General features: G+C 39.5%; 2 protein-coding genes across 2 annotated transcripts in view; one reads left to right on the forward strand and one right to left on the reverse strand.

Annotated features, from left to right (window-relative positions):
• RAG1 (recombination activating 1) overlaps positions 1-10,255 on the reverse strand; it is a 69,937-nt gene extending 59,682 nt beyond the window's left edge. The window contains exon 1 of the mRNA XM_058446441.1: positions 10,175-10,255. The gene's annotated coding sequence lies outside the window, so the exon portion shown is untranslated. The remainder of the gene's footprint in view (positions 1-10,174) is intronic.
• Positions 411-14,634, forward strand: part of TRAF6 (TNF receptor associated factor 6) — a 26,370-nt gene continuing 12,146 nt past the window's right edge. The window contains exons 1-4 of the mRNA XM_032166251.2: positions 411-696; positions 9,293-9,610; positions 12,231-12,381; positions 13,611-13,769. Coding sequence (XP_032022142.1) covers positions 9,315-9,610; positions 12,231-12,381; positions 13,611-13,769 — 606 coding nt within the window. The 5' untranslated portion in view covers positions 411-696; positions 9,293-9,314. The remainder of the gene's footprint in view (positions 697-9,292; positions 9,611-12,230; positions 12,382-13,610; positions 13,770-14,634) is intronic.

Consider the following 14,634-nt stretch of genomic DNA (forward strand, 5'->3'; position numbering starts at 1 on the left):
TTTAATGCAAGGGCTGACTCCCTTGGACCGGATGAAGGGGAAGAGCAGGTAATAATAGAGGGTTCTATGGATCGCGGAAACTTCCTGGGCAAGGAGGGTGGAACTGGGGAGGCGTTTATGAATTCCTGAAGGTCAAGCGATCTAGCCCAGCTGGGGTTTTCTCCTGCTTGGATAGGGGTGCTATAAAAGCGCAGTTTGGGATTACTACTGTCGCCACTGCTCACCAAATTAAGTTATTCCGCGAGTGATCTTCTCGTCGCCATCCTCACTCCAACACACACCCATTGACACACTCGGGTTCGGCTGTGCGGTGCAACGGAATTCCCAGGTGGGACGCCAGAGCAGAAAGAGAGCCAGGCGGCGGGGCGGGGGCACAGTCCTCCTGGAGGATCACCGCCAGGGGGCACTCTCTCCGAACTCGGCCGCTCTGTCTCCTCCCCGGCGCGCTCCCTGCCCCTCGCTCCTCGCAGCCAGCAGAGAAGGCGGAAGCAGTGGCGTCGGCAGCTGGGGCTTGGCCTGCGGGCGGCCAGCGGAGATGGCGAAGGCGCCCTCTGGACCTAGAGTTTGACGTCCAAGCAGCCTCGTCTCGGCGCGCAGTGTCTGTGTCTGTCCTCTACTAGCGCCTTGGCTGAGCGGAGTCGTGGGGTTGTGGGGGAGCCCTGCCCGCCTGGTTCGGCCTCCCAGCGCGCTAGAGCGGTGAGTCTCCTTCAGGCGCCTCCTCCTGGCGGCCGCGGCCTCGCTTCCCAGCCGTCAGGGACGCCGCCCCCGCCCCTTCGCTCTCGGCAGGTCGGCGACGCAGTCCCTGTCCCCTCGTTTCCCACCAGTCGGGGACGCCTCCCCTGTCCCTTCGCTTTTCACAGGTCAGGGACGCCGCCCCTACCCCCTTGCTTCCCACAGGTGGGGGACGCCGCCCCTGCCCTCTCGCTTCCCGCTGGTCGAGGACACCGTTCCCGGCCCCTCGCTTCCCGCAGGTCGGGACGCCGCCTCTGTCCCCACGCTTCCCACACAGGTCGGGGACACCGTTCCCTGTCCCCTGACCTCTGCTCCCCAGGCCTCCTCTTCCTCGCTCACTCCACCCCCTAAAAAACCCCGCGTCGCCTTCCTCAACCTCGCTCCCCTCAACTCCGCTTTTTCCCCTTCCCAGATAAGGAAATTGCCTCGTGCAGTTTTCCGCTCCTTGGAGCAAACACCTGCTTAAATTTTTAAAAAATCCTTTACGTTCCTGGCGACTCCGTCTGTCACTGTCATGGGAAAGCTATTTTTGGATTCCCTGTTGAACTCGACAGCAGCGAGTTTAAAAAAAAAAAAAGGCTCAGATGACATGAATGTTTCCTCCCCCGCCCCTACACTCGGTAGTTCGAGCGATTGCTCCCGACGCTGGGTTGATAAAGCTGTTCCTAGTATTTGGCTTAAGGGAAACTCCAGCTGAGTTAGGACTGTCTTGAATGTGAACAGAAAGCACCTAAAGTATTGGCAGCTTCGCTGTATGGTGTTTGATTATTTCTTTCTCTGAGAGCAGATAACTATTACTGAACGTCTTGTTACACAGGTTCCATGTAGAAACGAGAAAAACTGGTAAAGAAATTCTGTGTTGGCCTTGTGAACTTGGCCGCTATCATTTCATTCATTCTCCTTTGATTACTAGGGAAGGGAGAGGGGCTTTTCAGATTTTGAGGTTGAGGGTATAGGTAGGAACAATGTGGCCTCTTTTGTGACTCTAAGAAGGAGTCCGGCATGTGGTGGGTACAGGATCACATCAGAGTTTCAGCCTGCATGCACCACGGTATTTCAGAATTGTAACATGAGCTCTTCTCTGTGATAAATTTGGGCATGTGATGCCGATATACTTTTGGCCACTTATATTTGGAGAGAAGTTCAAATCCTTGCCTCCTGGAGCAGAGTAAATAGTGCCCAGGAAGAGGAATGCCCCTTGAATTTGGATTCAAAGTTAAGGCACAACACTTGACTATTTTGCAGCATCTCTTGGCCATTGGAGTACATTTGTAGGTCTTCACACTTTAGAAATTTAAGAAGCCGGTAAACAGTTTCTGTTTCTAAAGCTAGTAGCAAATTAAAGATAATTTCTCATATTTTCTTTACATGGTTTTACTTTAATAAGTTACATGTTTACTCATGTATGAATTTCAGTTGACTTAAAATTGACTCATTTAAGACATAACTTGTTGACTTCTTTTAACTTGGCACATACCTCCTTAGCATCTGCCTTGGAGGACAAACTTTTTGTAGATTATCCTACTTCCCCCTCCCCCAAGACATGTTACAGTATTCTCTTTTAATTATAATGTACACCCAGATACTAATTTGTGAATTTAAGTCATGATTTATGACAAGGCTGTTTTCAATACTACTCATTTTACAGCTGAAATAAGTTAGCAGTAGTTAACATTCCACAATCTTTAAGGTAGTGCTTATCATACTAGATTTCGCAACTGCAAAAGGGAATTACAATCAGGACACTCTTAACATACAAATTAAGGAACAATTTATACTTTGTTCCATCCCTTTATTAATTCCTGTAGAAAGCCACGTAAGTATACTAGTAGAATAGAGGCTGTAAGAAATTTTTATTTTAGGCCTGGCATAGTGGCTCATGCCTGTAATCCCAGCACTTCGGGAGGCTGAGGCGGGAGGATAGTTTGAGACCAGCCTGGGCAACATGGCAAAACCCTGTCTCTACAAAAAAATACAAAAATTAACCAGGCTTGGCACGGTGGCTCACGCTTGTAATCCCAGCACTTTGGGAGGCCGAGGCGGGCGGATCACGAGGTCAGGAGATCGAGACCACAGTGAAACCCCGTCTCTACTAAAAATACAAAAAATTAGCCGGGCGTGGTCGCGGGCGCCTGTAGTCCCAGCTACTCGGAGAGGCTGAGGCAGGAGAATGGCGTGAACCCGGGAGGTGGAGCTTGCACTGAGCCGAGATCGCGCCACTGCACTCCAGCCTGGGCGACAGAGCGAGACTCTGTCTCAAAAAAAAAAAAAAATTAACCAGGCTTGGTGGCACACACCTGTAGTCCCAGCTACTTGGGAGACTGAGGTGGGTGGATCACTTGAGCCCAAGAGGTGGAGGGTGCAATGAGCCATGATCGCGCCACTGCACTCCAGCCTGGGCAATGGAGCAGGACCCTGACAAAAAAAAAAAAAAAAAACGTGTGTATATATATATATACATATATATGTGTGTGTGTATATATATACATATATATGTGTGTGTATATATATGTATGTATATATGTATATATACAAATACATAAAATACCTGTATATATGTATATACATATATAATACCTGTATATATGTGTATATATACATATATATAATACCTGTATAATGTATATGTATTATACATGTATATATGTATAATGTATATATATTATACATGTATATATGTATAATATGTATATATGTATTATACATGTATATATGTATAATATGTATGTATGTATTGTACATATATAAATGTATATATAAAATATATATATTTTACAAAAACATATTCTTACTTGTATAAAATCAAAGTTCTATCTCCAGCCTGCTTTTGTAGCAGCTCCTATGACACAATAGGAGGTTAAAAAGTAAAAACAAAATCCTGATAGAGCACAATATTTTCTGCATGCATGCCAGATCATCTTTTATTTACTTCTGTAGCTGACACAAAGCACTTTTTGTTCTTCTCTTAGTGTTAGTTATCATTATAATTAAGTTAGAAAGGTGGTTTTTCCTTAAGTCATTGCAATCCTTAAAACTAAAGGGACAAAATGTTTTACCAAAGAAAGAGGAAACAAAATGCTAAGTGGCAGGCAAGAATTGTTTTTAACTTAATTTTCCCTTTATGTCTAGTTACATGGAACTATATACTATGGATTTAAAGCATGACTATATGAAAAAGTTTATTTGGAAAATAGAAAGCTTCTGAATTGCTTCTTAAAGCATGGAAAGTAATGTGAAACTTGAAGGCAAATAGATTTTGAACATGCTCACTTTTATGTGTCACACTGCATTCCCACAGTGGAGTTCCTTTTAAGGAATTATAACTGATTAGACAGATTTTCTTAGGAACACATTAGCTATAAAAGGTCTCTTCAGACCTAAAGACCTTCAAGCCTTTTGAACTGGACTGGAAGCAGGCAGTGTATAGACTATCCAATAAACTACATTTTAAACTGGACATTTGGGCAGAAAAGAAAAGATACACCTAGCTTCATAATTTCTGCCTTTGTCTTCTGGCCAGCACTTGGATATATGTCATACAACCAAATAACAAACACTAATTTCTCAAAAGTGATTTTACTTAAAAAAAAAAAAAATGGTTCAAGACTGAAATATACCTGATGTTGTCAAGAGTAGAGAGAATGGACTCTTGCATATATACTGTGCTTGTGTGAGTGGAAATTATGATGTCTTTGATACATATTGGATAACCAGCATTATCTATCAGAAAGCTTAAAAAGTTACATACCCTCTGATCCAACAATTCTACTTCTAGGAAATTTACCTAAGGAAATAATTGGACACAGAAATGTACAGATATACCTCATTTTATAGCACTGGTTTTTTGCACTTCACGGATACTGGTTTTTTGGTTTTTTTTTTAAACATATTGAAGATTTATGTCAACTCTGTGTTGTGCAAGTCTTTCCACGCCATTTTTCCAACAGCATGTGCTCACTTTGTATTTGTCACATTTTTGTAATTCTTGCAATATTTAAAACTTTATTATGTCTGTTACAGTGATCTGTGATCAGCGATCTTTGATGTTACTATTGTAATTGTTGTTTTGGAGTACATGAACCACACCCATATGAGATGGTGAACTTAATAAATGTGAGAGCTCTGACTCCTCCACTGACCAGCTACTACCCTTACTGTCCCTCTCCTCAGGCCTCCCTACTCCCCTGAGACACAGCAATATTGAAATTAGACCAATTAATAATCCTACAATGGCCTCTAAGTGTTCAAATAAACCAAAGAGCCACATGTCTGTCACTTTAAATCAAAAGCTAGAAATAATTATGCTTACTGAAGAAGGCACATCAGAAGCCAAAATGGGCCATTTAGCCAAGTTGTGAATACAAAGGAAAAGTTTTTGAAGGAAATTAAAAGTGGTACTCCAGTGAACTCACTAATAAGAAAGTGAAACAGCCTTATTGCTGATATGGAGAAAGTTGTAATGGTCTGGATGGAAGATCAAACTAGCCACAACATTTCCTTAAGCCAAAACCTAATCCAGAGCAAGGTCCTAATCCTCTTCAATTCTGTAAAGTTTGAGAGAGGTGAGGAAGCTGCAAAAGAAAAGTTGGAAGCTAACAGAGATTGGTTTATGAGGTTTAAGGAAAGAAACCCATCTCCATAACATAAAAGTGCAACATAAAACAGCAAGTGTTGATGTAAAACTACAGCAGATTATCCGAAAGATCTAGCTACGATCGTTGATGAAGGTGGCTACACCACACAACAAATTTTCAGTGTATACGAAACAGCCTTTTATTGGAAAAAGATGCCACCTAGGATGTTCATAGCTACAGACAAGTCTGTTCCTGGCTTCAAAATTTTAAAGGACGGGCTGATGACTCTCTTGTTAGGGGCAAATGCAGCTGGTGAATGTGAGTTGACACCAGTGCTCATTTACACTTTTGAAAATCCTAGAGCCCTTAATAATTATACCAAATCTACTCTGCCTGTGCTTTATAAAGGTAACAACAAAGCCTGGATGACAGCATATCTGTTTACAGTGTAGTTTACTGAATATTTTAAGCCCACTGTCAAGAACTGTTCAGGAAAAAGAGATGCCTTTCAAAATATTACTGCTCATTAACAATGCACCTAATCACCCAAGAGCCCTGATGGAGATGTTCAAGAAGATTAATATTGTTTTCATGCCTGCTGATATAACATTCATTTTGTAGCCCATGGATCAAGGAGTCATTTAGACTTCCAAGTCTTATTGTTTAAAACATGCATTTCATAAGGCTATAGCAGCCATAGAGAATGAGTCCCCTGATGGATCTGGGCAAAGTAAATTGAAAACTTTCTGGAAAGGATTCACCTTTCTAGATGCCGTTAAGAACATTTGTGACTCATGGGAGGAGGTCAAAATATCAGCCTTAACAGGAGTTTGAAAGAAGTTGAACTTGAAAGAAGCCCTCATGGATGACTTTGAGGGGTTCAGGACTTCATTAGAAGTCACTGAAGATAGTAGAAATAGCAAGAGAACTAGAATTAGAAGTGGAGTCTGAAGATATGACTGAATTTCTGCAGTCTCATAAAAAACTTGAACAGATGAGAAGGTGCTTCTTATGGATGAGCAAACAAAGTGGTTTTTTGAGATGGAATCAACTCCTGGTGAAGGTGCTGTGAACATTGTTGAAATAACAAAGGATTTAGAATATTCTACAAACTTAGTTGATAAAGCAGTGGCAGAATTTGAGAGGATTAATGCTATTTTTGAAGGAAGTTCTCGTGGGGTAAAATGCTATCAGACAGCATCACATGCTACAGACAAATACTTCATGGTAGCAAACTTCATTGTTGTATTAAGAAATTTTCACAGCCCCCCCCAACCATCAGCAACCACCAACCTGATCAGTCAATAGCCATCAACATTGAGGCAGGACCCTCTACCAGCAAAAAATATTACAGCTCGCTGAAGGCTCAGATGATCACTAGCACTTTTTAGCAATAAGGTGTTTTTCAGTTAAGGTATATACATTGTCTTTTTAGACATAATGCTATTGCACACTTAATAGACTATATAGTGTAAACATAACTTTGTATGGGAAACAAAAAATCGTATTACTTTATTATGGTATTTGGATTATTGCAGTGGTTTGGAACTGAATCCAAAATGTCTGAGTATGCCTGTATATGGGAATAAAATAACAGGATATATACCCTACTGTAATAATAATAAAAATAACAAAGGACATATACCCTACTGTAATAATAAAAATAACAAAGGATATATACCCTACTGTAATAATAATAAAAATAACAAAGGATATATACCCTACTGTAGCATAACAGCATTATTTGTCTTCAGATTTGGAAGGTATAAAGGGGGCCCTATACCGTATTTTATGACCCAGCTGTAGTGACTAGTTCTGCTATTTTCTGCTGTCTTGGCATTGTTTGCTTCCTTTCAATATGTATGAACCTTCCCTAGGAGTCCACATCAAATATAGCAAGGCTATGGGGGCTATTTTTAACTTCGGGAATACTGTATCAAAACTAAATAAACCACAGCTGGGCTCGGGGGTTCATGCCTTAATCTCAACACTTTGGGAGGCCAGGGCAGGTGGATCGTTTGAGGTGAGGAGTTCCAGACCAGCCTGGCCAACATGGCAAAACCCCATCTCTACTAAACACAAAAATTAGTTGGGCATGGTGGCGGGCGCCTGTAATCCCAGCTATTGGGGAGGCTGAGGCGGGAGAATTGCTTGAACTCAGGAGGCAGGGGTTGCAGTGAGTCGAGATTGTGCCATTGCACTCCAGCCTGAGCGACAGAGTGAGACTGTCTCAAAAAAAAAAAGTAAACCACATGCCAAATTTCTTTGGAATTCTGTCAATGTAGTGTAGTAGTGCTGGACAGACCATGTTTAATAGTAGCTGTGGCCAGCACTTTAGTGTAATAAAATAAAGACAAATAAATTTTAAATGCAGCTTCATGGACAAATTGGTCAAAATATGGATAAAATAGTGTAGTACAAAGTGCAAAGCTCCAAGGTCGGGTAGACTTGGGTTCTGATCCCAACTCTGTTACTTATTAGTTGGGTAGTCTTAGGTAAGTTACTTAACCTTTTAAGCTCCATAGTTACCACTTTGAAAAGTGGTGACAACCAAACTCAAATAAAACACTACATAAAGTTGTTGTAATAACTCATTCTTACTGTCTGGCACTGTTCTAAGTGCTTTGCACATATTAACACATTTAATCCTCTCAGTAACTCAGGTGGATTTTATTGTTAGAACCATTTTACAGATGAGAAAATTGAAGCACAGAAAGGTTATATAATTTGCCCAGCTCATAAATGGAAGAAAAGAGTTAAATCGTATCATTCAATTCCAGCACCTGAGCTCATCACCACTTGTTAGCACTGCCTTTCCAGCCAGAATAGTGCCTCATTGTAGGCGGTCATCAAGTGCTACTCAGAATCTTTGAAAAGAATAAAAAGGTATTTGTAGTGGTAAAAGGATTGAGTACTACTGTCTTAATCCTCGATTTGGTGAAGTGGCAGCCAGGAATTTTATATAAAAGTGAGACAAGCAGGAGAATATAACTGGAGGCCTACATTCTGTTTCTTGAATGACATCTGGCACATACTAGAAATCTTTTTCAAAAGTAATTATTTAAAATACAGATGTGGGTACATGGGCTGTGAATTGCTTTTAAATATTAGCTTCTCTCTTGTAAATACTATAATGGTTTAGAATTTGAGGGTATCTCCTCTGCTCATGAAACCAATAGTTTTCCATAGGCAAACAAAACATCACTTGTTTTTCCAGTCATTAATAATGAAACATAGTCAGTTGACCTGACTGAAGGCAGAAAGACATAAAAATACACTTACTCAATTCTATTTTTAATACCTAATAGAAATCTCCACACTGAGCATTTGGAAGTCCTTACAGAATTTTAGACCTAGAAGAAGAAACCAAGATCTAAATGGTTAAGTAACTTGCACTAAATCACACATCTAATAGTGGCACATGATCACCTGATTCCTTGTGTACTGCTTTTCCTGGCACTGAGCTGCTAGCCATACTATTCCCTTCAGCTCAGGATACTTGAAGGAACTTCAACAACATGGATAAGTTCTTTAGCGATGCTTAGTGAACACTTACTGTATGAAAAATCTTGTGCTAAGTACTGAGGAAATGGAAATTAAAATATTTAGCTCGATCACAGGAAACAAACATGTAAACAGATAATTGTGATATAGAAGAGTATTACAACCGAGGTGCTTGTCCTTTTTTAACTTTATATGCTGTCATTCTACTAGATCATGAACTTCTGAAGGGACCCAGCTTTCTTTGTGTGCTCCAAGTGATTTGCACAAATAATAATATATATATTTATTGAAGGAGAGAATCAGGTAACTTACAATAATCATGAAAAAGCTCAAAACAGTTTTAAAAGTTTTCTGTAAATAACTAATACAGCTGATGTACATGAATTAAAAAGTGACTTGTATAGATAAGCTATGATATATATGTGTGGGGTGTGAGTGTGTGTGTTACTTATGAAGGCATTTTTTTATTGCTATTTCTACAGAGCAAGTGATAATCAAGTTACTATGAGTCTGCTAAACTGTGAAAACAGCTGTGGATCCAGCCAGTCTGAAAGTGACTGCTGTGTGGCCATGGCCAGCTCCTGTAGCGCTGCAACAAAAGATGATAGTGTGGGTGGAACTGCCAGCACGGGGAACCTCTCCAGCTCGTTTATGGAGGAGATCCAGGGATATGATGTAGAGTTTGACCCACCCCTGGAAAGCAAGTATGAATGCCCCATCTGCTTGATGGCATTACGAGAAGCAGTGCAAACGCCATGTGGCCATAGGTTCTGCAAAGCCTGCATCATAAAATCAATAAGGTACGTGAGCATAAGAAACAGTGGTGTCCTATAACAGAACCAGATGCAGAGAACATTGTTACATAGAACATGGAACATCCCAAAAGTAGTCTTACACATAAAAAGCTACTTAGGAAAAAAGAACAATGGACAGAAAATTGAGAAAGTTAGATTCTTATCCCAGTTTCCACTGTTGTGTGAAAAGTGACTTGAATCTCCTCCTCTCTTGACCCTTGGATAAATAAGTAAATAATTTGCTACTTCTACTTAAAGCAATTCTAATGCAGACTGGGGGGTGACTCTATGCTTTAAAGAAAATAGTATTTTTTAAATGTACCTTAAATTATGATGCTACTAGATAAGGATAATCTCAACCACAGAAAGAATACTGACTGACCCTGTAAGTGATCAGTTATTGTGATTTTAGGCATGTTAAATCTTGTCTATTACCTAAAGTGTATGGTCAACTGTAAAATTAGCAGTATTTTTAAAGAAAGTATTAACTGAAGGCTCTACCTTCATAATATATCCAAAATCCAGTCCCTTCTCACTTCCTCCCTCTGCGACCACCCTGTTGTGACTCACCACCAGCTCTCTAACAGGCCTCCTGCTTTCTATTCTTGTCTTCTTCCAGGCTGTTCTCAATACAGCAGCCGGAGTGAACCTAGTAAAATAAGTAAGATGATGTCATCTCTGCTCAGACCATTGTAGCAGGGTATCTGGGAGTAAAAGCTAAAATCCTTATAAGACCCTGTATGATAGGCCCATGATTCATTTCGTGACCTCTTCTCTGCTGCACTCTTTGTCCTTCTACCCGTTCATTCCCTCTTTGCTATCCCTTGAACATGTCAGGCATGCTCCTGCCTTGGTGAGTGGCTTTAGTTCTTCTGTTTGCAACACTCTTGCCACAGCTAACCCCTTAACTCTTCCACTTTGGCTCAAATCTCACCTTCTCATAGGTCTCACCACCACCCTATTTATATCACAGTGTGGTTCCACCCTTCTTGCCGAACACTCCCAATCTCTCCACCTGGCCCTACTTTTCTTTTTTCCCTTAGCACTTTCTGCCTTCTAAAGCACCAAATAATTTATGTGTTTATTGTCTGCCCCACTGGATGATAAGCTCCTTGAGAGCAAAGTATTAGATCTGTTTTATTGATTTTTCCCAAGTTCTGGAAATAGTGCCTGACCCATAGTAGATGATCAGTAAATCATGGTAGCTTTAACTGAATGAAAGTTACCATTCCTTTAACTGAATGAAAGTTACCATGCAACTTCCATGGAAATAGATACATTTTACTATAATTCAGAAGTACATGGGAATTTTTTAGGTGACTAAGGAGTCCTATACAGGACAAAAAATTGGATGAAGGGGGGCAGATTTAATGTTCTTCAATAAATAGCCACCTAGTTATATTAGTGAATTCATTATAAGTCTGTCCTGGCAATTTGTTAGTCTCCAGAGTTTTTATCTGCCAACTTTTACATTAACTTTTCTATAAAACTTGAATTTAAGAGTAACTACATCCATACTCGGGACTTGGCTTAATTTAAACCACAAAAGATAGTGTCTGTTGTTTCAATGTCGGGGAAAGATGTATTACACAGTGCTGACCTAACAAGATCTATTTTGGGTAGATTTTCTCAACCTCGGCATTATTTTATTTTATTTTATTTTTGAGATGGAGTCTTGCTCTGTCTCCCAGGCTGAAGTGCAGTGACACGATCTCGGCTCACTGCCATGCCCAGGAAGGTAGCTAATCTTCAGCAGCTTTTTAATAGCAAGATGTTCATGAAAGTAGTGGGACAGTGGTCTGAAAAGGAAATACAACCCACAAGAAGAAGTCTGAGGCTTTTTTTTTTTCTGTCTCCCTGTAAGCTTTTTAAAAATGAACACTTAGCTCCAGTGTTCTTAAAGGAACTGCTCTGAAATTTCTCATTGAGTATGTTCATTCAAGGAATCAAAGTGCATCTCAATACAATCCCATTTTCTTTTTCTGAGGATAGTTTTTTCCATCATAAGAAAGAATAAACCACTGAGAAGCAGGACATAGAGTTCCTTTAACTTTATGTAACATTAGACCCTAGACATACAAATAAAGGAAACTTTTGTTGCCTGTTAGCTGGAGTGTTATAGTGACTATTTCAGAGTAAACTTTAAAATGTGACCTCATGGAGGTACTGCTAACTGCTTAAATTTTTACTTATGACTGAGCAATTGCATTATAGACATGTTATTAGTACTGTGAGAAGCATATTCCATCTTTCTAGTGTATTGTATAGGTGTGACAACACAGAGGCCAGACTGCCAAAATTCCCATTCTTTCACTTCATTTTATACCAATCAAAATATCTTATTCAGCTAATTTTCCTCAAAAAGCTGGAATCTATCCCACCATATAAAAATCTCTTAGCTTTTGATAGGTTATCAATATGCTGCTAGTTGTACTCATTTCATAAAAGAACAGTTTGTAAGCTGTCCATAAAAGGACAGTTTGTTTTGGTGACCTGCAATATAATGTGTTAAATTGTTTTTTCTTATGAAACAGTAAATGGAGAATTTATATATGGTGAATTAAAGTTGTTTGGATTTTCTAATGTGAGTATTTAAATCTAATTGCGTGTATTTTGTTTCTGTTAGGGATGCAGGTCACAAATGTCCAGTTGACAATGAAATACTGCTGGAAAATCAACTATTTCCAGACAATTTTGCAAAACGTGAGATTCTTTCTCTGATGGTGAAGTGTCCAAATGAAGGTTGTTTGCACAAGATGGAACTGAGACATCTTGAGGTATTAAAGTTCTTTTCTAGCTCTTAGCACATGTATAAAAGGAAGTTCCTACAGAATAGGGACTTTACTGTGTCCATCTGTGTATTGCCAGTACCTAGCATATGATGATTGGTTAATAAATTCTTGCTGAATTAATGCCAGCCCTTTAATTATTGAATATAAATGTAAGTAGAACCCAGAAATATACTGTTTTATCTACTCTGGCTTTGCCCAGCAGTAATTTTTTTAAAAAATCAGTATTGTTTCATAAGCTTTTGGTGAGCTTTATCTGCAGTAAACCTGAGGAGCATTTTAAATACAGGTGTCGGCCAGGCACAGTGGCTCACGCCTATAATCCCAGCACTTTGGGAGGCTGAGGCGGGCGGATCATGAGGTCAGGAGTTCGTGACCAGCCTGACCAATATGGTGAAACCCCGTCTGTTACTAAAATTACAAAAATTAGCCAGGCATGGTGGCGCGCACCTGTAATCCCAGCTACTCAGGAGGCTAAAGCAGGAGAATCACTTGAAACCAGGAGGTAGAGGTTGCAGTGAGCCAAGATCATGCCACTGCACTCCAGCCTGGGCCACAGAGCGAGACTCCGCCTCAAAAAAAAAAAAAAAAAATTACAAGTGTCACATTTTAATCTTACAATTTCATTTTTGTCATTTTGAAATAAGCAGTAATTCCCAGGTAATCACCTCAGTATCCTCATTATACTTTTTTCTCTCTGTTTTTCTAAATTGTGCATTTTATTATGAACTAAATGGAATACTCCTATAGTTTGAGATTAACGGAAACAATCAGATTATAAAATAATTTGCTTTTATACTAAATAGATCAATTATTAGCTTGGTGATTTTTACCAGAAATTAAATATTAGTGTTATATTTGAAATTAAATGGTTAAGACAGATATGCTACTTGCTCCTTTTACTTATTAGCTCTTAAAAGAGAGTGGCCTTTTTGACACAGTAATAAATTGATAAATAGGAAATCTGACTTCTTTCCAACACTCTTTGCTAATTGGATGCATGGACTTGAGAATTCACATTCTTTGTATACATTTGCAATCCACGACCATTTTAAAAAATTCACTAAAGATGTTCATATTGTGAATGGTTCTGTGGTGTGCACTAGACAAAGTAGGTTCAGTAGCCTGCTGAAAGAGAACAGTATATGATTAGGAGAGATTATATGTAAAAGACTTCAGAGTTGGCTAATACTAATCCATTATTTTTTTAATTATAGGATCATCAAGCACATTGTGAGTTTGCTCTTATGGATTGTCCCCAATGCCACCGTCCCTTCCAGAAATTCCATATTAATATTCACATTCTGAAGGATTGTCCAAGGAGACAGGTTTCTTGTGACAACTGTGCTGCATCAATGGCATTTGAAGATAAAGAGGCATGTACTAACTTGGATTTGTTAAATTCACTACCTCTTAAAACATTGTTCTTAAATGTGTACTCGAGGGGGTTAGCAGTAGATAAGGATGTGACTCCAACTCTGAGTCTACATTATCAATTTTGGGAAAAATGATTTTTAAGAAAAAGAAGGTTCAATAAGCCATCTTAGTATGTAAGTGTAGAATTTGTATTTGCATGTCTTTGTTTAAAAAAAAAAAATTTATACTAGTTATCACTATTGTAGATATGCAAGTAACAGAACTACTAGGAAAGGCATATGCCGATCAGCTTTCCTGTGTGATAGTTTAATAACCAATTTTGGATTGGAGACAAACAAGTAGATTAAGATAAGATGTACACAAAATTATTTTGAAAAAGAGAAAAGGTTGTTATAACTATTATGAAGAATAAATCAAACTCACAAAGTATGTTTCCTTGATGATACTTCATCGTGCTGTGTATATAATGTATTTTTTTTTTTTTAATTATACTTTAGGTTTTAGGGTACATGTGCACAATGTGCAGGTTTGTTACATATGTATCCATGTGCCATGTTGATTTCCTGCACCCATTAGCTCATCATTTAGCATTAGGTATATCTCCTAATGCTGTCCCCGCCCCCCCCCCCACCCCCCACCCCACAACAGTACCCGGAATGTGATGTTCCCCTTCCTGTGTCCATGAGTTCTCATTGTTCAATTCCCACCTATGAGTGAGAACATGCGGTGTTTGGTTTTTTGTCCTTGCGATAGTTTACTGAGAATGATGTTTTCCAGTTTCATCCATGTCCCTACAAAGGACACGAACTCATCATTTTTTATGGCTGCATAGTATTCCATGGTGTATATGTGCCACATTTTCTT

The sequence above is a fragment of the Hylobates moloch genome, unplaced genomic scaffold (assembly GCF_009828535.3).
Source record: "Hylobates moloch isolate HMO894 unplaced genomic scaffold, HMol_V3 SCAFFOLD_11, whole genome shotgun sequence".
Lineage (NCBI taxonomy): Eukaryota > Metazoa > Chordata > Mammalia > Primates > Hylobatidae > Hylobates > Hylobates moloch.